This window comes from Conger conger, chromosome 16 (genome assembly GCF_963514075.1).
Source record: "Conger conger chromosome 16, fConCon1.1, whole genome shotgun sequence".
Lineage (NCBI taxonomy): Eukaryota > Metazoa > Chordata > Actinopteri > Anguilliformes > Congridae > Conger > Conger conger.
In genome coordinates this window covers 4,785,075-4,808,286 of record NC_083775.1, presented here as the reverse complement: position 1 = coordinate 4,808,286, position 23,212 = coordinate 4,785,075, and the positions used below count along the sequence as shown (strand labels likewise).

The 23,212-nt window shown below is 47.1% G+C and overlaps 1 protein-coding gene across 1 annotated transcript; it reads right to left on the bottom strand.

Annotated features, from left to right (window-relative positions):
- Positions 1-15,536: 15,536 nt before the first annotated feature.
- pctp (phosphatidylcholine transfer protein) lies at positions 15,537-22,896 on the bottom strand. The gene is made up of 6 exons (XM_061224132.1): positions 22,053-22,896; positions 21,259-21,376; positions 19,070-19,149; positions 18,351-18,522; positions 17,784-17,851; positions 15,537-16,731 (listed from the first exon to the last, which is right to left on the bottom strand). Exons 1-6 carry the CDS (start codon positions 22,176-22,178, stop codon positions 16,651-16,653), a joined length of 645 nt encoding a protein of 214 aa, XP_061080116.1. The 5' UTR covers positions 22,179-22,896; the 3' UTR covers positions 15,537-16,650.
- Between the last annotated feature and the right edge of the window lie 316 nt (positions 22,897-23,212).

The following is a 23,212-nucleotide window of genomic DNA, read 5'->3' as shown; positions in this document are numbered from 1 at the left end:
TTTGGCCCGAGGCGGAGGCGACATTGGGAGGGGTCGCTAAGTTACGTAGCTTACATCCACACGGCTATACAGAACTCCATTCACTTCTATTTATTTTTTTTCGTAGTCGAAAAAGAAAACAAACCAACGGAAAGCGAACGGCGAGCCAAATTATGTCATGGAGGCAACTCGCGCACTTGCCATTTCTCTTCAGATAAGAAATTGTTTGAATGGTTCACCCCTATGCAGTGAAAAGTCTTTGTTATTGCGCCATCAAAAGGTATTATGATCCAGAGATTTGACTGCATGGCTGTGCTATGGTTGGTATGTGTCCACTCCAACATGAAAACTGCACAAATATATTTTGGCATGTATCGATACTATGGAAGAGGTGCAATGTTCTGTTTGGGCAGGAATAGCACCAGCACCAACACGACAGATTCTACAGAGGGGTCTTGTCAGACCCGTCTTGTCTCTGCATAAAATCAGGACATTTTCCATTTGCTCTCCACGTGTCCTCATCTGGGGTCTTATAGTTTCGGTACCGTGCCGTACCTTTCATTCTGCCCAGCACTTCAGCACTTTTCCTGGAGGAATTAAAGTACCTTGTTCAAAGGCATAACCCTGTGGGTCCTCACTCCTGGTCCTGGAGAGCCGCAGGCTGTGCTGGGGTCCTCGCTCCTGGTCCTGGAGAGCCGCAGGGTGTGCTGGGGTCCTCACTCCTGGTCCTGGAGAGCCGCAGGGTGTGCTGGGGTCCTCACTCCTGGTCCTGGAGAGCTGCAGGGTGTGCTGGGGTCCTCACTCCTGGTCCTGGAGAGCCGCAGGGTGTGCTGGCTTTTGTTGTTACTCAGCACTTAATTTACCAATTAAAAGAGTTACACAGTTACACTGCACCTGGTTTCTTGGGTCTGAACTGGTTGCTGATTGAAAGGCGAAAACAAAGACTAGCACACCGTGCGACTCTCCAGGACCAGGAGTGCCACTGACACCACACTAAATGTTTCGCAGTGAATTACAATAGTATAAAACCTGGGTCAAGTATGTAATTGTTTTGGATTGAAATACTTTTCCATACTCTTCTGAGCTTATGTGGTGTATTTGGAACTTGAAATGCATAAATACATTGATTGGCTGAATTGCGCCAGGCAAGATCAGTTGAGCACAGAAAAACATTTCAATCCAAAACGATGACGTATTTTACCCAGGTCTAGTACATTTGACTATTTTTGATGATGCTACATTGTACATTTTTTAAATGGTTGAATTAATACTGAACGTTTTGCTGCACACGCTACTTTGACCATTGCAGAACTAAGCAAACAAGCTCCCTGGATACACTAGCTGAGAATAATATCATAAATAACCTCCATTTCAACATTTAAAAGATCTGCTGAATGTTTGTGTGAATCACTAACCACCCAAAGGGGCACTGAAGGATGGTGAACTCCCCACACTTTGGGACGTTTTTAGTCACTCCACTCTGGTCGAGCAGTGAAGTTCATTACACCGACACTCTGAGCTTGTGGGTGAAAGGTTTGCCGGCTCAATTTCTGTGAACAACCTCCGGCAAACACCGTGTCCGACACACTTTAAACCCGAGCACAAATCCTCGTGTGCCTTTAACTCATGTCATCTGTGCAGCAGCAAGGTCTATGAACTCTGATGGAGTATGACGGTGTAGCACTTATTACACTGGTACACTGCTGCACGTGTGTCCTTATCCGACATGTTCAGTCGTTTGTTCTGTGACCTTGATATGAACTGTCTGCTGAATATAATATATTATAATGTAATGTAATGTTCTGTACACCACTGTGCTTCAGATCGTTTCATACAATCTACACTTGAAAATTGACCTCTGGCAGTTGGGGCCCCAAATCTTTGTAGTTATCAAGCTGTGAGCTCAGCATTTTCAGTTATTCTCACCACCTATACTGAAAAGAAAATACCAGCAAACAGCATCTGCGTGTATATATAACTGCTCTTCTGGCAAGAAGGGGTTTAGCCACATAACTGTGGTGGAGCTTTTCCAGTGTCCTGTGCACTGGCTCAAACTGGTCTCGGCGAGGTCGGTCAGCATTCCTGTATCCCACAATCCCTTGCTGCGCACGTGAGGGAGCAGGGAGCACGCAGGAGAAGAAGAGCAGGTTTGAGCGTCAGGCTGAGCTCCGGCAGACTCCGGTTCCGTGCCGTGAGCGCGAGCCCGGCTCCGTCGGTTTTGGGCCGGTCGGCGGCGTCAGCGGACAGACAGCTTTCCCGCCGCGGGGAACGCATGGCCGCCACAGCGGTTTGGCCCGGTTTCCCCCGGTTACCACCGCTTCTGCTCCGTCGAAGTGATGCCCCAGCTACGCCCCCGTTACGCCTGGAATGTAGTGGTTAAGGTGCATGACCCTGTAGCGTCGTGGTTAAGGTGCATGACCCTGTAGCATAGTGGTTAAGGTACATGACTGTAGTGTAGTGGTTAAGGTACATGACCCTGTAGCGTCGTGGTTAAGGTACATGACCCTGTAGTGTAGTGGTTAAGGTACATGACCCTGTAGTGTAGTGGTTAAGGTACATGACCCTGTAGCGTAGTCGTTAAGGTACATGACCCTGTAGCGTAGTGGTTAAGGTACATGACCCTGTAGCGTAGTGGTTAAGGTACATGACCCTGTAGCGTAGTGGTTAAGGTACATGACCCTGTAGCGTAGTGGTTAAGGTACATGACCCTGTAGCGTAGTGGTTAAGGTACATGACCCTGTAGCGTAGTGGTTAAGGTACATGACCCTGTAGCGTAGTGGTTAAGGTACATGACCCTGTAGCGTAGTGGTTAAGGTACATGACCCTGTAGCGTTGTGGTTAAGGTACATGACCCTGTAGCGTAGTGGTTAAGGTACATGACCCTGTAGCGTTGTGGTTAAGGTACATGACCCTGTAGTGTAGTGGTTAAGGTACATGACCCTGTAGCATAGTGGTTAAGGTACATGACCCTGTAGCGTAGTGGTTAAGGTACATGACCCTGTAGCGTCGTGGTTAGGGTACATGACCCTGTAGCGTAGTGGTTAAGGTGCATGACCCTGTAGCGTAGTGGTTAAGGTACATGACCCTGTAGCGTAGTGGTTAAGGTACATGACCCTGTAGCGTAGTGGTTAAGGTACATGACCCTGGAGCGTAGTGGTTAAGGTACATGACCCTGTAGCGTAGTGGTTAAGGTACATGACCCTGTAGCGTAGTGGTTAAGGTACATGACCCTGTAGCGTAGTGGTTAAGGTACATGACCCTGTAGCGTAGTGGTTAAGGTACATGACCCTGTAGCGTAGTGGTTAAGGTACATGACCCTGTAGCGTAGTGGTTAAGGTACATGACCCTGTAGCGTAGTGGTTAAGGTACATGACCCTGTAGCGTAGTGGTTAAGGTACATGACCCTGTAGCGTAGTGGTTAAGGTACATGACCCTGGAGCGTAGTGGTTAGGGTACATGACCCTGTAGCGTAGTGGTTAAGGTACATGACCCTGTAGCGTTGTGGTTAAGGTACATGACCCTGTAGCGTAGTGGTTAAGGTACATGACCCTGTAGCGTAGTGGTTAAGGTACATGACCCTGTAGCGTAGTGGTTAAGGTACATGACCCTGTAGCGTAGTGGTTAAGGTACATGACCCTGTAGCGTAGTGGTTAAGGTACATGACCCTGTAGCGTTGTGGTTAAGGTACATGACCCTGTAGCGTAGTGGTTAAGGTACATGACCCTGTAGCGTTGTGGTTAAGGTACATGACCCTGTAGTGTAGTGGTTAAGGTACATGACCCTGTAGCGTAGTGGTTAAGGTACATGACCCTGTAGCGTAGTGGTTAAGGTACATGACCCTGTAGCGTCGTGGTTAGGGTACATGACCCTGTAGCGTAGTGGTTAAGGTGCATGACCCTGTAGCGTAGTGGTTAAGGTACATGACCCTGTAGCGTAGTGGTTAAGGTACATGACCCTGGAGCGTAGTGGTTAAGGTACATGACCCTGGAGCGTAGTGGTTAAGGTACATGACCCTGTAGCGTAGTGGTTAAGGTACATGACCCTGTAGCGTAGTGGTTAAGGTACATGACCCTGTAGCGTAGTGGTTAAGGTACATGACCCTGTAGCGTAGTGGTTAAGGTACATGACCCTGTAGCGTAGTGGTTAAGGTACATGACCCTGTAGCGTAGTGGTTAAGGTACATGACCCTGTAGCGTAGTGGTTAAGGTACATGACCCTGTAGCGTAGTGGTTAAGGTACATGACCCTGTAGCGTAGTGGTTAAGGTACATGACCCTGTAGCGTAGTGGTTAAGGTACATGACCCTGTAGCGTAGTGGTTAAGGTACATGACCCTGGAGCGTAGTGGTTAAGGTACATGACCCTGGAGCGTAGTGGTTAGGGTACATGACCCTGTAGCGTAGTGGTTAAGGTACATGACCCTGTAGCGTTGTGGTTAAGGTACATGACCCTGTAGCGTAGTGGTTAAGGTACATGACCCTGTAGTGTAGTGGTTAAGGTACATGACCCTGTAGCGTAGTGGTTAAGGTACATGACCCTGTAGCGTAGTGGTTAAGGTACATGACCCTGTAGCGTAGTGGTTAAGGTACATGACCCTGTAGCGTTGTGGTTAAGGTACATGACCCTGTAGCGTAGTGGTTAAGGTACATGACCCTGTAGCGTTGTGGTTAAGGTACATGACCCTGTAGTGTAGTGGTTAAGGTACATGACCCTGTAGCGTAGTGGTTAAGGTACATGACCCTGTAGCGTAGTGGTTAAGGTACATGACCCTGTAGCGTAGTGGTTAAGGTACATGACCCTGTAGCGTAGTGGTTAAGGTACATGACCCTGTAGCGTAGTGGTTAAGGTACATGACCCTGTAGCGTAGTGGTTAAGGTACATGACCCTGTAGCGTAGTGGTTAAGGTACATGACCCTGTAGCGTAGTGGTTAAGGTACATGACCCTGTAGCGTAGTGGTTAAGGTACATGACCCTGTAGCGTAGTGGTTAAGGTACATGACCCTGTAGCGTAGTGGTTAAGGTACATGACCCTGTAGCGTAGTGGTTAAGGTACATGACCCTGTAGCGTAGTGGTTAAGGTACATGACCCTGGAGCGTAGTGGTTAGGGTACATGACCCTGTAGCATAGTGGTTAAGGTACATGACCCTGTAGCGTTGTGGTTAAGGTACATGACCCTGTAGCGTAGTGGTTAAGGTACATGACCCTGTAGTGTAGTGGTTAAGGTACATGACCCTGTAGCGTAGTGGTTAAGGTACATGACCCTGTAGCGTAGTGGTTAAGGTACATGACCCTGTAGCGTAGTGGTTAAGGTACATGACCCTGTAGCGTTGTGGTTAAGGTACATGACCCTGTAGCGTAGTGGTTAAGGTACATGACCCTGTAGCGTTGTGGTTAAGGTACATGACCCTGTAGTGTAGTGGTTAAGGTACATGACCCTGTAGCATAGTGGTTAAGGTACATGACCCTGTAGCGTAGTGGTTAAGGTACATGACCCTGTAGCGTAGTGGTTAAGGTGCATGACCCTGTAGCGTAGTGGTTAAGGTGCATGACCCTGTAGCGTAGTGGTTAAGGTACATGACCCTGTAGCGTAGTGGTTAAGGTACATGACCCTGGAGCGTAGTGGTTAAGGTACATGACCCTGGAGCGTAGTGGTTAAGGTACATGACCCTGTAGCGTAGTGGTTAAGGTACATGACCCTGTAGCGTAGTGGTTAAGGTACATGACCCTGTAGCGTAGTGGTTAAGGTACATGACCCTGTAGCGTAGTGGTTAAGGTACATGACCCTGTAGCGTAGTGGTTAAGGTACATGACCCTGTAGCGTAGTGGTTAAGGTACATGACCCTGTAGCGTAGTGGTTAAGGTACATGACCCTGTAGCGTAGTGGTTAAGGTACATGACCCTGTAGCGTAGTGGTTAAGGTACATGACCCTGTAGCGTAGTGGTTAAGGTACATGACCCTGTAGCGTAGTGGTTAAGGTACATGACCCTGTAGCGTAGTGGTTAAGGTACATGACCCTGTAGCGTAGTGGTTAAGGTACATGACCCTGGAGCGTAGTGGTTAGGGTACATGACCCTGTAGCATAGTGGTTAAGGTACATGACCCTGTAGCGTTGTGGTTAAGGTACATGACCCTGTAGCGTAGTGGTTAAGGTACATGACCCTGTAGTGTAGTGGTTAAGGTACATGACCCTGTAGCGTAGTGGTTAAGGTACATGACCCTGTAGCGTAGTGGTTAAGGTACATGACCCTGTAGCGTAGTGGTTAAGGTACATGACCCTGTAGCGTTGTGGTTAAGGTACATGACCCTGTAGCGTAGTGGTTAAGGTACATGACCCTGTAGCGTTGTGGTTAAGGTACATGACCCTGTAGTGTAGTGGTTAAGGTACATGACCCTGTAGCATAGTGGTTAAGGTACATGACCCTGTAGCGTAGTGGTTAAGGTACATGACCCTGTAGCGTCGTGGTTAGGGTACATGACCCTGTAGCGTAGTGGTTAAGGTGCATGACCCTGTAGCGTAGTGGTTAAGGTACATGACCCTGTAGCGTAGTGGTTAAGGTACATGACCCTGTAGCGTAGTGGTTAAGGTACATGACCCTGGAGCGTAGTGGTTAAGGTACATGACCCTGTAGCGTAGTGGTTAAGGTACATGACCCTGTAGCGTAGTGGTTAAGGTACATGACCCTGTAGCGTAGTGGTTAAGGTACATGACCCTGTAGCGTAGTGGTTAAGGTACATGACCCTGTAGTGTAGTGGTTAAGGTACATGACCCTGTAGCGTAGTGGTTAAGGTACATGACCCTGTAGCGTAGTGGTTAAGGTACATGACCCTGTAGCGTAGTGGTTAAGGTACATGACCCTGTAGCGTAGTGGTTAAGGTACATGACCCTGTAGCGTAGTGGTTAAGGTACATGACCCTGTAGCGTAGTGGTTAAGGTACATGACCCTGTAGCGTAGTGGTTAAGGTACATGACCCTGTAGCGTAGTGGTTAAGGTACATGACCCTGTAGCGTAGTGGTTAAGGTACATGACCCTGGAGCGTAGTGGTTAGGGTACATGACCCTGTAGCATAGTGGTTAAGGTACATGACCCTGTAGCGTTGTGGTTAAGGTACATGACCCTGTAGCGTAGTGGTTAAGGTACATGACCCTGTAGTGTAGTGGTTAAGGTACATGACCCTGTAGCGTAGTGGTTAAGGTACATGACCCTGTAGCGTAGTGGTTAAGGTACATGACCCTGTAGCGTAGTGGTTAAGGTACATGACCCTGTAGCGTAGTGGTTAAGGTACATGACCCTGTAGCGTAGTGGTTAAGGTACATGACCCTGTAGCGTAGTGGTTAAGGTACATGACCCTGGAGCGTAGTGGTTAAGGTACATGACCCTGTAGCGTAGTGGTTAAGGTACATGACCCTGTAGCGTAGTGGTTAAGGTACATGACCCTGTAGCGTAGTGGTTAAGGTACATGACTGGGACCCGCAAGGTCAGTGGTTCGATCCCCGGTGTCCTCACAATAAGATCCGCATAGCCATTGGGCCCTTGAGCAAAGCCCTTAACCCTGCATTGCTCCAGGGGAGGATTGTCTCCTGCTTAGTCTCATCAACTGTATGTCGCTCGGGATAAGAGCATCTGCCAAATGCCAATAATGTAATGTAATGTTATGCAATGTTACACTACAGGCATTTAGCAGACGCTCATGTCCAGAGTGATGTACAATAATGTGCAAGCCCTTAACCAGGGAAGTGCAAGTGCACTGAATGGTAAATGGTCTGAATTTACACGCTGTGCAATTGATGCTTCTCATTCACCCATTCACTCACGCACAGCAATGGTGATTGGCTGCCCCGCAAGGCGCCAACCGGCTCGTCAGGAGCAGGTGGGGGTCAGGAGTATTGCTGACATACCCAGCGCGGGACTGAACTGGCAACCCTCCGACTGGCCCCTGCTTAGTCTAATCAACTGTAAGTGATTACCCAGCTGTGATAACTGTAATGTAATGTACAAGAGAACAAGAGCGTTCAGAAAAGGAGGATCTCTCATGAACCACCAGAATCGACCACTGTCAGCCGACTCCGGCATTTAGGGCCACAACCATCCCCAGGTCACACAACTCATTGCACATTACAGTTATTACAGCTGAGTAATCACTTACAGTTGATTAGACTAAGCAGGGGCCAATCCCCCCATGGAGCAATGCGGTCTCCAACAGCTGCCCTGATCATATTGTGGCTATGCCGGGGAACCACCAACCTTCTAGGTCCCACTCAAGCACCTTTGCCACTAGGCTATAGGCTGCCTTGTAGGCACCATTGGCCTCTAAGGGTGACATTGGCCCAGGGGGTAAGGGCAGTCATCTGGCAGTCGGAGGGTTGCCGGTTCGATCCCGCACCGAAGGGTTCCTTGAGCTAGACACCAAACTCCCAAATGCTCCTGACGAGCTGGTTGGTGCCGTGCACGGCATTGCTGTTGGTGTGTGAATGTGTATGAATGGGTGAATGAGAAGCATCAATTGTACAGCGCTTTGGATATATTTGGCTATATAAATGCCAACCATTTAGCATTTAAAATGGCTGCCAGGTCGCGTGGCAGAGAAGCACAGAGATGCGAGAGGCCTGCAGGGTGGGGGATATTCAGCTTCAGCTGCAGTGATCCGTGCAGGGGAATAAAATGTGATTGATTTGTTGATTTATTGGGCGCACAAAATGGACCGAGAGCGTAGGCTACTTTCTGACAAATTGTTCAGGCGGGTGTTAGGTTACGCTCCAGAGAAACAAAAATGCTAGATCACCTCTGGGAGAATTCCGGAATAAACCGCTGCGATTCACCTCAGCCCCTTGTTTGCGCGCCAACATTCCCGGCGGCCGCCCACCGGTCGCCCGCTGGTTGTGTTTGAGCAGCGATGCCCGCTAGTCTGCACAAACACTAGCTCCAAGGCTCGACCGCAGAGATGCAAATATTCCACTGACACGTCCGTCTTAAATCTGACGCAAGGAATGCGGAGAATGTCTACATCACTGCGTGGGATTTCCGTGCTGCGGGATAATCACATTTTCATTCACCTTGCAAAATAATAATGATAAAAACCAGCATGATTGTTGACATTTTACTCGTCAAATTAAAATTCATGCCTAAGTACCAGTTGACAGCTACCATTAGGTAGGCTAAATGACGAGCCTACGTTTGTACAAGAACGTAAAGAATGCCGCGATATATCTCAACGCCAACACCACGACAGATCGCAGACATGCCTTTTGGAAAACATTTAAACTTTTTTTTGCGGGAGGCTACATTTTCGTATGTGTGTTTTCTTAGGTTGGGTGTATATGCTCAAATTGGGGCGAGGCGTGTTTTTTAAGTTCGACGGGACCCGTAGTTTACACTAACTTTTTTTCTCTCTTGCTGAATGAAGCGTTGTTTGCCAAGAGATTAATGGACAAAAGTCAAACATTATCTTTAACAGCTACGCTTGTCCAAAATATACAAATACAACAGACTCTCCTGAAGCTGTCACCTTGAGGATTTTTGCATCCGTGAAAGGGATCTCTTTGGGGCAATATTCTGTCCTTTAGTGTTTGTGAAAGAGACATTTATTACCGAACAGCAGGCGCTAAATACTGTCCCTGAGAAATACATGGCCCCACCGCGGCCCATTTCCTAACGAACAAGTAAACATAGCCCACGGGGCGCTATTCACAGCGTCTGACAATGACAAGCAAGTTCAATAAAAACAGAAAAAGTTAAATATTCCGTGTTTTGACGGAAAAAAATACTACTAATAATAAACTAGCGTTATAAGAATTCTATAACACAGCTGAAGTGCAAGTATTAGATAGGCTTACTTGTTTCCTTGATTGACAGGCTTATACGCTATCCCCTGCAACAAAAGAGAGCGTGCTTAATGTAATGCATGGCACTAAAATACTCCCAACACGTTTATGAAACATGAGTGACTGGGGTAGAACAGTGACTGGAGTACAGAGTGACTGGGATATAGCAGTGACTGGGGTAGAACAGTGACTGGGGTACAGAGTGACTGGGGTAGAACAGTGACTGGAGTACAGAGTGACTGGAGTATAGCAGTGACTGGGGTAGAACAGTGACTGGGGTACAGAGTGACTGGGGTAGAACAGTGACTGGAGTACAGAGTGACTGGAGTATAGCAGTGACTGGGGTAGAACAGTGACTGGGGTAGAACAGTGACTGGGGTACATTTTGGCAATGATATATAGGCCTTCACGACCAAGGACAGGTAAATAAGTACTTTTATGTTATAATAAATCAAGGCCATGTAGATCTATTTATTGAATGAGATTTGTGGCAGAAACCTACGGCACTGTAATCTCCCAACTACGATCATTTAAATATAAATAATAAGCCCTGATACACATACAGACACATGTATATCTGAAACAAATTAAATCGCACACATCTGAAATCCCATTTGATACAGTATGAAACAACTGAAATCATGCATATAACCTCCGCAGGCCCACAACTGCCCATTTATTTTTCAGATGTGGTTTCAAAGGTATGGGCCACAAGTTGTCGCATCTTATTTGCCACGCGCCCACCCAACCCTCTCCCTGAAGGTTTGTATCTTCTGTCTGTCCCATCTCTGTTTCTCTGCCTCATCTCTGTACATTTTACATTTTAGTCATTTGGCAGAGGCTTTTAATCCAAAGCAATTTACAAGTTCATAGGTTCTTCCACAGGTTAAAGCGTCAAATCCATAACTAGTAAAAAAACACATGAAGGGCTGTTCTAAACAAAAATACAGTCATCGTAAGTGCAATTTTTTTCTTCATTAATTTTTTTGAGGGATATCGGAAAGGTGGGGGGGGATCAGGAGGGGGGACTAAGGTACAGTTTGAAAAGGTGTGTATTTAGTCTGCGTCGAAATAAGGGGAGGGATTCTGCTGTTCTGACAGTGGTAGGCAAGTCATTCCACCACTGAGGAACCAGATCGTCTGTCTGTCTGTATGTCTGTCTGTCTGTCTGTCTCTGTCTGTCTGTCTCTCTGTCTGTCTGTATGTCTGTCTGTCTGTCTGTATGTCTCTCTGTCTATCTGTATGTATGTCTCTCTGTCTGTCTGTATGTCTCTCTGTCTGTCTGTCCCGTCTCTGTCTGTCTGTCTCTCTGTCTGTCTGTCTGTCTGTCTGTCCCGTCTCTGTCTGTCTCTCTGTCTGTCTGTCTGTCCCGTCTCTGTCTGTCTGTCTCTCTGTCTGTCTGTCTGTCTGTCCCGTCTCTGTCTGTCTCTCTGTCTGTCTGTCTGTCCCGTCTCTGTCTGTCTGTCTGTCTGTCTGTCTCTCTGTATGTCTGTATGTCCCGTCCCTGCTTCAGCACACTCTCACTCACAGCACACAGGCTGCTGGTCTTTACCTGCAGGTCTACCTGGGCCCTCAGATTACCATAGTGCTCTCTCCACACACCTATGAACTTCAGATAGAGAGGGTTAATTCTTTGTATTTGGATTGTGACAAATACAAGACAAAATACAGTCTCTCACACACACACACACACATACACACACAGACTCAGTCACATACGCACACACACGCACTCACACACACACAGACACTCACGCACACACACTCACACACTTGCAGACACACAAATGCATACACACATACAGACAGACAGACAGACAGACACACACACACACATTTCCCCATCTCCGTAATAATAGTGTGATAATACATCCCTAAATACAGTGTGATTATATAACAACTGGGCCTGACCATAAACGTGACATGAAATGCATAAGGAACCCATGCAGCCCGTTAATGTCCCGCAGGAATCAGGCCGTCTCGTGCAGCTCAGCGTTTCCAGCGGAATCGCTCCCTGCCCCGAGACACGCCGCCCCGCGGCGCATCGGACGGAAAACCCAAACACCCGCGAGCGCGGAGAGACCGGTGACGGGCCACGGCAGGAAAGAGTGACGCAATCGTCTGCACCCTGAAGTCTGCACCTCAAGTCCCTCCGTCTCTCCTGCCACTCAGAGTACACCAGGGCAGTGAAATACGGGTCAAATACCACGCCACAAACGCAACAACCAGCAGTCCAATAGTGGCATGAACGATGTGCGCAGCCCGTAGCACTCGTGGCTACGTCACTTGACTGGGACCCAGAAGATTTGTGTAGCCACAATAAAAGGTCAATGGTAAATGGTCCGCATTTATCCAAAGTGCGGTACAATGAATGCTTCTCATTCTCCAATAGCCACAAACAGTGTAGCCGTGACAACACCAGCGGAGCAGTGGGCCCAATCAGCTGCCCGTTGCTTCGGACGAAAGCGTCAGCTAAATAACTGTAACGCGGCAAGAGCTGTGAGTGGTTGTGCCCTGTTCAATTGAAATTCACACACATCTGCTTTTACAAGGTTTGGCCACTAGAGGGCACACATAAACCAGTTGCGGATGTACTCAGTTCGGAAGTAATTCTGAAATTAAAGGTACAATAGGTAATTTCGGACTGCTAACGGTAAAGAGAGGAATTGCAGCAACAAACACGCTCAAGCCACAACACTGTTCACCCCTACCCCTTCTCTGTAAACGCGCTGACGTTGAAACGCCATTGGTTGGTTGGCAATTAGAACCAGTTTTTCATCAATGAGCTTGAATTATTGTACAGCTATATGATGTTTTGGTACAGAGTGCCGACCCGTCAACTGCATATTTTGAAACCCAAATTTAAAACACAGGCAGAGGCTGAGTCTGTCAGTGAGCCTTTTTCAATGATAGGAAGGGATTTACAATGGTTTGTAACAATGTTTTAACACAAAAATCTTGCCTTTTGTACCGTTAATGGTGTCCTGTTTCGCCTTTGTGCCACTGTAATCAGGTTTTTAAACACTTTGCAGCTCAATGTGTTTGAACAGACATGCTGACTTATTCACTTATTCTCAATTCTAACCATTTCACAGTTTTAATAAAAGCATTTAAATCAAAACACTGTTACAAGACCATTGTAAATCCCTTCCTATCATTGAAAAAGGCTCACTGACATGTTGACTCACCCTCTGGCTGTGTTTATAGTCCTTAAATTCGAGTTTTAAAATATACAGTTGATGGGCCGGCACTCTGTACCAAAACATTATATAGCTGTCCAATAACTCAAGCTCATTGGTTGAAAATTGGTACCTAATTGCCACAGCCAATGGCGTTTCAACGTCAGCGCGTTCACAGAGAAGGGGGAGGGATAAACAGTGTTGTGGTTTGAGGGTGTTTGTTGCTGTCCTGTCTTGAGTTGTCCGAAATTACCGATTGTACGTTTAAATGGATTAAGTCCATCATTCTGCGTCTCTTTCTGCAGTTCATAGCAGTGATCACCAGAGGGCGCACATTACCCATGTGTGTGCACCACTGAAGTTACAGGCAACACATTTGACGAAAACAGTAAATTTAAGAAATTATTTAACATCATGTCGCATAGTCAAACACATTATAGAAATTACCCCATTTATTATTGCTGATTTATGTGGACGTGGTACAGATTGTCTTACCAGTAGCATGGAACTGGAGGATACTAGATTTACTCACCACAAGTGTGGGTATTATGAAAATGGATGCAGATGGATACACAGCACACAGCAGTATGTACAGTGTTAAATCGACTCTGGTGCGAATAGTACAACTTGTTCAGGCGGAGGACACGCATCCCTGCTGGATTTGGATAAACTCTGTTAGAGCCAGTAAACATTTTACTGTGCCTGATTCAGCCCCCCAGGCGACCTACAGAGGGGCAGTACTCCACATCAGTCATTATGTACCCCAGTTACTCTATACCCCAGTCACTCTGTACCCAAGTTACTGCTATACCCCAGTAACTGCTATACCCTAATCACTGTCTACCCCAGTCACTCTGTACCCCGGTCACTGCTATACCCCAATTACTGCTATACCTCAGTCACTGCTATACCCCAGTCACTATATACCCCAGTCACTATATACCCCAATCACTGTCTACCCCAGTCACTGTCTACCCCAGTCACTCTGTACTCCAGTCACTGCTGTACCTCAGACACCTGCTTCATGTAAATGAGCTGTCCGTCCTGATAGACAGTCTGAGCCTCTGAGCCTGTAGTTTTCACACACTGGGATGGGAGCTCAGAGAAAAAGAACAACATTCTCTCTGAGTACATCTGGTTCTGAGCAGGAAACACTTCATTGTAAACACAGCCACCGCGTTCTTTCACAACGGCCGCTTGTTTAGATGTTTTTGAGGCGAAAGAGGGCTGACCTCCAGCGTGACCGCGTCTGTATTGCACAAACGGCGGACATGACGGAGCTGGGCCCTCGTGCGGTGAAGGCCCCGGCCATCACAAGGTCTGGAAAGAGTTAGAGAGAACAGGAACTGCCTGGCCATGTAATCGCACATGATTACATTTCAACACAACCTCCCCGTCAGCAGATTCGTACTCCTCGGGGTAACTCGGTGAAATGCGACCTCTGAAATACGACCGTCACGAGCGGGAAGAGGGTCGCGGTAACCGGCGGTGGTGGGGTGGTGGGCGTGGCTACGCGGCGGGCGTGGCCGCGGAAGCCCCGCCCCCCGCTCGTAACGCAGGTAACGGGGTCGGCTGTCACTCAGCTCTCTGCGAGTTCCGAGGTCAGGAGGTCCGCAGAACCACCGCTCCCACACCGCCCAGAACCGGCGCTACCGCACAACGGCTCCTCCAGGCCCGGTCTGTGAGGTCCGCTCCAGCGGGTCCACGAGCGTTAGAGCCCGTGATTATTCACCTGGAGTCACACACCACTCTATGACCCTGCGGAATGCCCCTATAGAGACATACAACGGTACAGTGCAGCAACACCGGTATTATAAACCAATGCACACTTTCACGTAATGCAGCGTTGTATTGGAAACTGCATACTACAGGCTTATTTTCATTGAAATGTAGTATGCCGGTAGCATGCCAGCCAAGTATGCGGTTTTGAACCCGGCCCGTGTGTGTGTTTTGAACCCAGCCTGTGTGTGTTTTGTAATACATTTCTAATTCTCAGGATCAGGTTTTTGTTGAACTATTTAAAATGCACAGTTGGCTCAGGGGAACAGCCTGCCTGTGGGAAGTCCGGGTGAAGCCTCCAGATTTTTAATGTGCTCGTATTTACATCGTAAAACGGTTGGGTGGGAGGGGGGATTTAAGGTATGAACCTTCACAAAGTAAATAGAGTCATTCCGCTGAAATTGTGATGGTGATCAGCCCCTGATTCGACCAATGACATCGAGTTCATTACCGGAGTCACAGCCTTGTTCTCCCAGAGGATGATGGGAACTTGAGATGCAGTGACGCAGGACACCATTTTAAATGGCAGTCACTGAAACTTTCCCACACAGTAAAATGTCCAGTGTTAAGAGTACAAATGGCCCCTGTCGGACGTACTCTGTTAAGAGTTGAATTAACAGTGGACATTGGATGAGTGAAAATTGTTGAACTCTGACAGGAGAATAGGTTTTTTTAGAAGGTTTGTCATCGTAATCGTTACATTTTTGCATTCATAGAACAGAAATTACATTTCATCCCACGAAAACCGAAGCTCCTGAAACAAACAGACACGTAAAATCTGAGGTTTTAAATAATATTGTATTATTCAATATCATTCATTGGAAGAAATTCAGTGCAAAACTATTGCCAGTGTTGCTCATTCCAAACACTCTAGAAGAGAAGATAAGATCCCCACCCCTTATGAAAAACAACAAGGTAAAAACAAGAGTTATCAACCCAAAGAGAGACATGTGAACTCAAACAACAAACACATGCTAGGGCTCTTTACAAACACTACAGGAAAAGTATTCAACGCCAAGAAAGAATATCTGGATGGACTAAACAATACAGTAGACAAGACACATATCAGGTGATGTGATCATCTCTTTACCGATTGGTGGAGGATCTGTCATGCGGTGCCCAGGCAGCGTTTTTCATTGGAGCTCTACCTGTTACACATCGAGTCTCGTTTTCCTAACACTTATTCGAGTATTTCATCACATCGACCGTTGATTCGTCTATGCCAACCAATCACACTTCGCTCGTTGTGGTCACGCTGCACGCGTGCGTCTCAGCCAGTAAAAACACACCACTCGTGACATCACAGTTTCATGACGAGGTTACGCTTGATGACTCATGTTGGAAGCAGTCAGCGGCTGACGGGTTCAGCTCCGGACAGGGTGGGGCTCAGGAAGGCTGTGGTTTCTGTGACGACAGCGTTGGGGTTTACCCCAGGACCGGAGGAGTCAGGGAAGTCAACCGGATCGGGATGTGACCAGGTTATCGATTCGAAAAAATAAAGGCACATCTTTTAAATTTCTCATTCTTAAAATCTTTTCCTTTCCCGAAACACGTATTTACCGCTTTACTCCTGGTTCTGACTTCTAATTGTGTGGGAAAAGGAATAAAAGATTATATAACTAGTTAAAAAAATACTTTAGTTGCATGGACGAGACCTCGTCCCCTTGTACAGGAAGTCTACAGAACACCGAAACCACAAGTGAATAATTACTATCAACAGTTGCTCACTGTTGAAATACAGTCCTCTTAAATACAGTACTCTTAAATCCCAGAGTTCTACAATCCCAGAATGCCTTGAGTTGATCTGTTGCTTACAGTAGGCAGCACAGTGAGGAGGGGGGATGGGGGGGTGGGCAAGGCAGCACTCGTGACCCCGTGGCGACCTCTGCAGCTTCATTTCTGGCGCTTCCTGCAGTATTCTGGGTAGTTTTCGCAGGCCTTCTGCAAGTCAGTGAAGAACCCCGGCACCCCGGTCTGAAGAAACAAAGATACGGACACATAAGCATGCACACACACATATACACACACACACGTGCATGCACATACACATATACACACACAAACACACATCTATGTATGCACTTTTACACACACACACACACGCATGCGCACACACACACACACGCGCGCGCACACACACGCGCACAGGGCCAGCTGACTACAGCTGAAACTAACAAACAACCCATTTATATACAGCGCAGTCCGTAAATATTTAGACAATGGCACATTTTTTGTTGCTTTCGCCCCGTACTCCAGCAAACAAACTGTTCAGATGAAACAATCAAAACATGGTGAAAGTGGAGAGACTTTTAGCTTTAATTCGAGGCTGTATTGTAATCCATATTGTAAACGTCCAAATACTTCTGGGCCGCGCTGCAGGCCCGGGCTCAGCGGACGAGTGAAAGGGAGTGACAGCACTCAGCCACGCCCCAGACCCGGCGCGGTCCCACCGCACCACGCCACCGCTGCGTCAGAACGCCTGGCTGGGGGACCGCATCACCACATCCAACATCTGCTTGCGATCAGGGGCCCCCGGAGCACGCTGGGACAGCCGCCATCTACGCAAGCGGGGTGTCGTCAGCGCTGCGCGGCACCCTGGGAAACGATGACCCGGCGTGCGTGCCGTACCTCCGCGAACCCTTCCTCACCCCTGACGCCTTCCCGAGGGGCTGACCCCAGATCAGCTGCGGACACACGGCTCTGTGCCCACACTCAACTGCTCTCAGGGAGTGTGTGTGCGCTGTACCTCCACAGACCTCACGATGAGCTGACCCCAGATCAGCTGCGGACACACAGCTCTGTACCCACACTCAACTGCACTCAACTGTGCTGTACCTCCACAGACCTCGCCTCACCTCCCGACAGCCTGACCCCAGACCAGTTTTATTACAAGACTAAAAACATTTGATAAGACAGTCACTTTTTGCAGTGTAAATACGTCTCCTGGGTCATTATCAGAGTTTTGGGTTTGAACCCTCAAATCCTCGGATAGGTTTGCAGTTTGTGACGTGTACGTGTGAACTTACCTTGGCCGCCCAGTTAATCAGCCAGGTCGGTATCATCCCACCCGGGTTATCGAAGTAGTTCATGAACACTGCAAAGACAGCACACACACACACACACACACACACACACACACACAGCGACGTGAGCTACCAGAAATACAGCAATGACACCCAAACCGACCCAAAGTAAACTGTGGTTGGCAAACAAATAATCATCAGTGAAGTCTGGATTAGTCTGAATGTAGTGAGCACTTTAAATGGGTAACCTGCATGTTAAACACAGAGGCAGTGTTTAAACTGATGTGGGGAAACTGATGTGTTTAAGTACACCCAGAGTGTGCTTAAACATGAACACATACAGACAGAGAGGGTATTTAACCCGTTCAGTCCCAGGTCTTTCCAACCAATCAAAACGACTGCTGTACTTTTTGGTTTAGGGCCTCTACTAAAACCCTATGAAATTCTTTAAAAAAAAAACTTTCTCAATTTCCTCAACCAAAGCCAAAGGCCCTCGGGATTTGGGTGGAGCCCCTTCATACTGCGCTGGGGACTGGGGGGGGGGTTCATCTCGAGGATGGCGGTGCGTACTTCTGGTGCCGGAGGTCTTGTCGCTCTCAAAAGCCACACTCTGGTGGTAGTCCTGCACCCTCAGGATGCCGCTCTTCTCTGGGCACTGGGAGAGCGGGCAGCTCTGGGCCAGGACCACCCAGATCTTCCTCCCGTCCACATCCAGGTCCCTCCTCTCCCGCATGTACACGTACTGAGCGCCGCGTTAAAGAAGCCTGGGGGAAATGTGTGTGTGTGTGTGTGTGTGTGTGTGAGAGAGAGTGTGTGTGTGTGTGTGTGTGAGAGAGAGAGAGAGTGTGTGTGTGTGAGAGTGTGTGTGTGCGTGTGTGAGAGAGAGTGTGTGTGCGTGTGTGAGAGAGAGAGAGTGTGTGTGTGAGAGTGTGTGTGTGTGCGTGTGTGAGAGAGAGAGAGAGTGTGTGTGTGTGTGTGAGAGAGAGAGAGAGTGTGTGAGAGAGAGTCTGTGTGAGAGTGTGTGTGTGTGCGTATGTGCGTGCGACCATGTATGCATGTGTGTTTGCGTGCGTATGTGAGTGTGTGTGTGTGTGCGTGTGTGAGAGAGAGGGAGTGTGTGTGTGTGTGTGTGTGTGCAAGCATGTGCGTGACACCAAATAACTTCTCCCTCAAAAGCATATTGCAGTAGGAGAAATCAGACTTCCTCTTTCAGATTAATGTGAAGTTAACATTTAAATAGATAATTATTCTGCACACGAAAGGGCAGTGTTTTTTCTGTGGAAGGATACATCTCTGTTGGACAGCAGGACCGGGTACTTCACCTCCCAGTAGATGGCTTTCTGTCCATCGTAGTCTCTCTCGTGCAGCTCTGTACAGGCAGAAATAAACATTAACGACCGATTCAGCAGCTGTGCAAAACACAACATCAAACACGGGCAACGCACTTTCCCTAAACGATGTCACTGGCTGGGGGAACCGTGCCAATAGCTCCTCCCACCAGGCCACCCACCAATCCACTCGCACACAGATGGTTGTCCCTAGCAAAGGCTGTTGTCTTCTCCATTAGTCTAGACTAGGAGCAGCGTGTAGCCTAGCAGCTAAGGTACATGACTGGGACAGCCTGTAGCCTAGTGGCTAAGTTACATGACTGGGGCAGCCTGTAGCCTAGTGGCTAAGGTACATGACTGGGGCAGCATGTAGCCTAGAGGCTAAGGTACATGACTTGGACCCAGAAGGTTGGTGCTTCAAGCCCCGGAGTAGCCAAGATGAGATGTTGGCCCCTTGAGCATGGCCCTTAACTCCACATTGCTAAATAACAAATTATAATGAATCATAGTCTGGGTTTATTTCCCAGACGTCTCAGGGTTTTCAGCCATTCAAAAATGAGATCAGAAAATTTAGAGAGGATGGTTCTTACAAACTTTGACATCCAGCTGAAATCGGGTAAGCGTTGTGCAGATTTAATTTGTATTCACCCTCTGTGTCTGTGTAGTGATGCCATCAAGAGGAACATGGATACTAATGATGTCCTCATGCTACAGAGAAACATGTACCGTACACCAACGGAAGTTAAAACTGCAGAAGTACAGGCCTACCAAGGTCATAGTAGTACACTCAGCCCTGGAACATAACAACATATTACATTACACGCTATGGCCGGGCCTCTTATACACAGCCATGTACAAACCCACGAACATGAAAACATGAAGAAACATGATGAAAACATAAATCACAGGAACCCGTTTATCCAGAGAGGCTCGGTTTTTCAGAATAGACCAGGTTCTGTGGTGTACATACATGAATCTGGTAGTACACACATTCCCCGTAGGATGTGTGGTTGGGCTATCACAGGCATGTTAACCAAGGCTTTAACACATCCAACCCATACCTTTTCCCTGGGTTTGACTTTCCAGCGCATTTAATGTTTTTCCCTGTGTCCTGGCTAAATTCCCAACCCTGGCTCTCTCAACCTGCCACCTAATCATTCCCTGATTCAATGGGCGAAAATATTGTTCTCTCCCTCTCCACCTCAGCTGGTGTGTGGTGAACTTTCTGGCACAAAATGTCAGCCGTGCTTCACCCAGGTGGGTGCGATCTTTGAGATGAGTTTCCCCCTAGTAACTGTAAAGTGCCTTAGAAAAAAGCCCCACTATCTATCTATCTATCTATCTATCTATCCTCCATCCATCTATCCATCCTTCTATCCATCCATCCATCCATCCATCTCCCAATTGCTCCTGGTGAGCTGGTTCCTGCCTTGCATGACAGCCAGTAGCCCTTGGTGTGTGTGTGTGTGTGTGTGTGTGTGTGTGAATGGGTGAACGATAAGCATCAATTGTACAATGCTTTGGATAAAGGCTCGATATAAATGCAGTTCATTTGCAGTTAAGCTGAGAAAAGTATTTAAAACAATGATATATCTGAACCAGGTCTGCTACACAGCAAAATAAAATGAACATAACTAGGCTGTCTGCACAAAGGGATATTTGCACACTCGAGCAACATGGCTTCACAAGTCATACAGATGCTCAGTGGCTAAGCTATGGTTACCTGTGACGCACTTTAAAGGACTGCAAGGCAGCATACAGGTGAGAGAAAAGATAGGGGAAAAGTCAGTAAACTTCTATTTTCCTAAAACACTCGAAGAGCAATAAGACCAGTGGTCTCAAACTAGGGCTGTAGGTTTGTACATAATCCATATCAAGCTAAATGTGTTATTTGAATAACAACTGTTGCTTATATTCTGTGCTTTAATGCAGTTCAATGCATACAGCCAAATTAATAATTGGAATCAATTAAGGCAGGAGTTAATTGGTTGGAATGCAAACCTGTATACACAGGGCCCTCCTTTTGTTTGAGACCACTGAACAAAAGACTGACAGCTCGGATTAAAGTTAGTAGCCTTCATCACACTGCAACAGGGTCTCAATCGCTTCCAGAACTTACTGCAATAACATGTTTCATAATGTTTACTGACCTTTGACATAACTGTCCCAGGTTTTCCGATAGGCCAAGTCCATGTAGACGTCAACACACTGCTCTGGACCGCAAGAGGTCAGGACGCCGACGACTTTGTACGTATAAAGACCCGTTACCTGCAAATTTGTATTTGAGTAGGCTATTAATCACAACATTCTTTCAGGAAAACTTTCAGCGAAGCTTAAAGGCTTCCGAGAGATTTCTTTGTTGCAGTTGTGAAATATTCCAAAGCGGCAATACGCTTACTTGCGTGTTGTGCAACAATGAGATGCACAAAAAAATAAAAAGAGATTTAAAAAATAAGTGTGGCTACAGTGCAGCAAAGACGAGCGCGGAATTGTAGTCTACTTTGAATGCCGGTTTTATTTGACGCTGTCCCTTTAAATGACCATGGCGACACACTGCAGCATTTCCGCATTCTGATGATTGACACTGACAGCATTTAAATCGAATCACGATGAAGCACAAATCAGTGTTTATTTAAATTCGTTCGATTTATTTTATACTAGCATATGCATCGCTCTTGTTGTCAAGTTTCCGATTCACTTAGCTAACATTTGCAGCAGGCTATAGGGTACTGAGCCAGAGACCACTGACAGATCAGTGACAGATATCACCGATATCTTCACAATGAATGAAATATGACATTTGTTCTGTAAGATGACGGGTCGTTAATATTGTGTGTTGAAAATGTAGAGTTGATTGTTTCGCCTTGGTGACGCGGTTTGTTTTGATCGACACAAAACAAAGTGGATTTGAGCAGTTACCTAAAGTTGCAACTTTCGCCTTTACCTGGTTAAACTGTCGGTAGATTTTAATCCCCGGATTTTCCGTAAAAAGCTCCCATCCTTCCACCTGAGGTTCGTCCAACTCTTGCCAGGCCTCTTGAAACTGTTCGTCGCTGAACTGCAACGACATCTCTTCGGTCGTTCCTGGTCACGGTCCCCTGGGTAGAAAAAAGCGAGGAAACTGCGGCAGCGACGCGCACCTGCCTAATGCGGAATGTCAACAACTGGAAATTCTAGCTAAGCTACTCAGTTCTAAACATTTATATGCGCTCACGTTATGCCTCCCCTGCCGGGAATTCCTACGTGGCTTTAAGCTGGCCCAGCACGTTTTAAGCAGATCCAGTTCCTTTTAAGCTGGGTTGGAGATGGTCAAACTGGCAACAAGATGGTCGAGGTGGCAACAGTGCTGGCAACACCATGTCCAGCTTTTGGGCAAGATCCCCAAATTTTAGATGGTAGCCAATCCATCTTAGAGCAGTCTCGGACAGTCTTGAACTGAGCTATAATAATAATAATAATTATTATTATAATGATAATAAATGAACTATACACCAATAACACTAATGTAATAACATTAATTTGTTCTTTTCTGCTATTGAAATCTTTTTGTATCTAGTGCTAGCTCTTGTGATGTTTGCTTACAACATTAAATTCACTTAGTTACATATTGGCTAAAAGCACCTGCCAAATGATGGAAATTATTGAGAGAGATAGAGAAAAAGGTTAAATGTTTACTCTCAGTGTTTATGCTTGCATTGTAAGCATTATATTGTATTGCTTTGGCAATATGACCGTCCTGCCAATAAAGCAAATTAAATTGAATTGAGAGAGATAGAGAAAGAGACAGAGAGAGAGAGAGGGAGAGAGAGAGGGGAGAGAGAGACACCTGTCTTTGAACATTTTTTTTATCACTCAACACAATAGAGCAGCAACTTGATCCGCATTGCATTCAATTCAGCAACTGAGGTGTGTATCCAACGAGGTCATCGCCCTCCATTCCATTCACCATCTCCACACAGCGCTTGCAGCGTACGTAACGCATCACATGACCAGGCAGGAACCAATCAGACAACAGCCAAGATTTAGCCGCTCTTCAAGATGCAACGCTTTATGGATCTGTGAGTAGAGGTGAGAGCACTAGGCTACTGCCAAACACTCTCAGAA

Bases quoted from the DNA above. Each gene is read 5' to 3' on its own strand.
- pctp (XM_061224132.1), bottom strand. From the start codon at position 22,178: ATGTCGTTGCAGTTCAGCGACGAACAGTTTCAAGAGGCCTGGCAAGAG. The intron at 17,852-18,350 runs GTACGCACCGCC...CTGTCTTTGCAG, and splicing joins CAAGACCTCCGGCACCAGAA to TGTTCATGAACTACTTCGAT. The intron at 16,732-17,783 runs GTAAGTTCACAC...TTGTTTCTTCAG, and splicing joins TGATTAACTGGGCGGCCAAG to ACCGGGGTGCCGGGGTTCTT.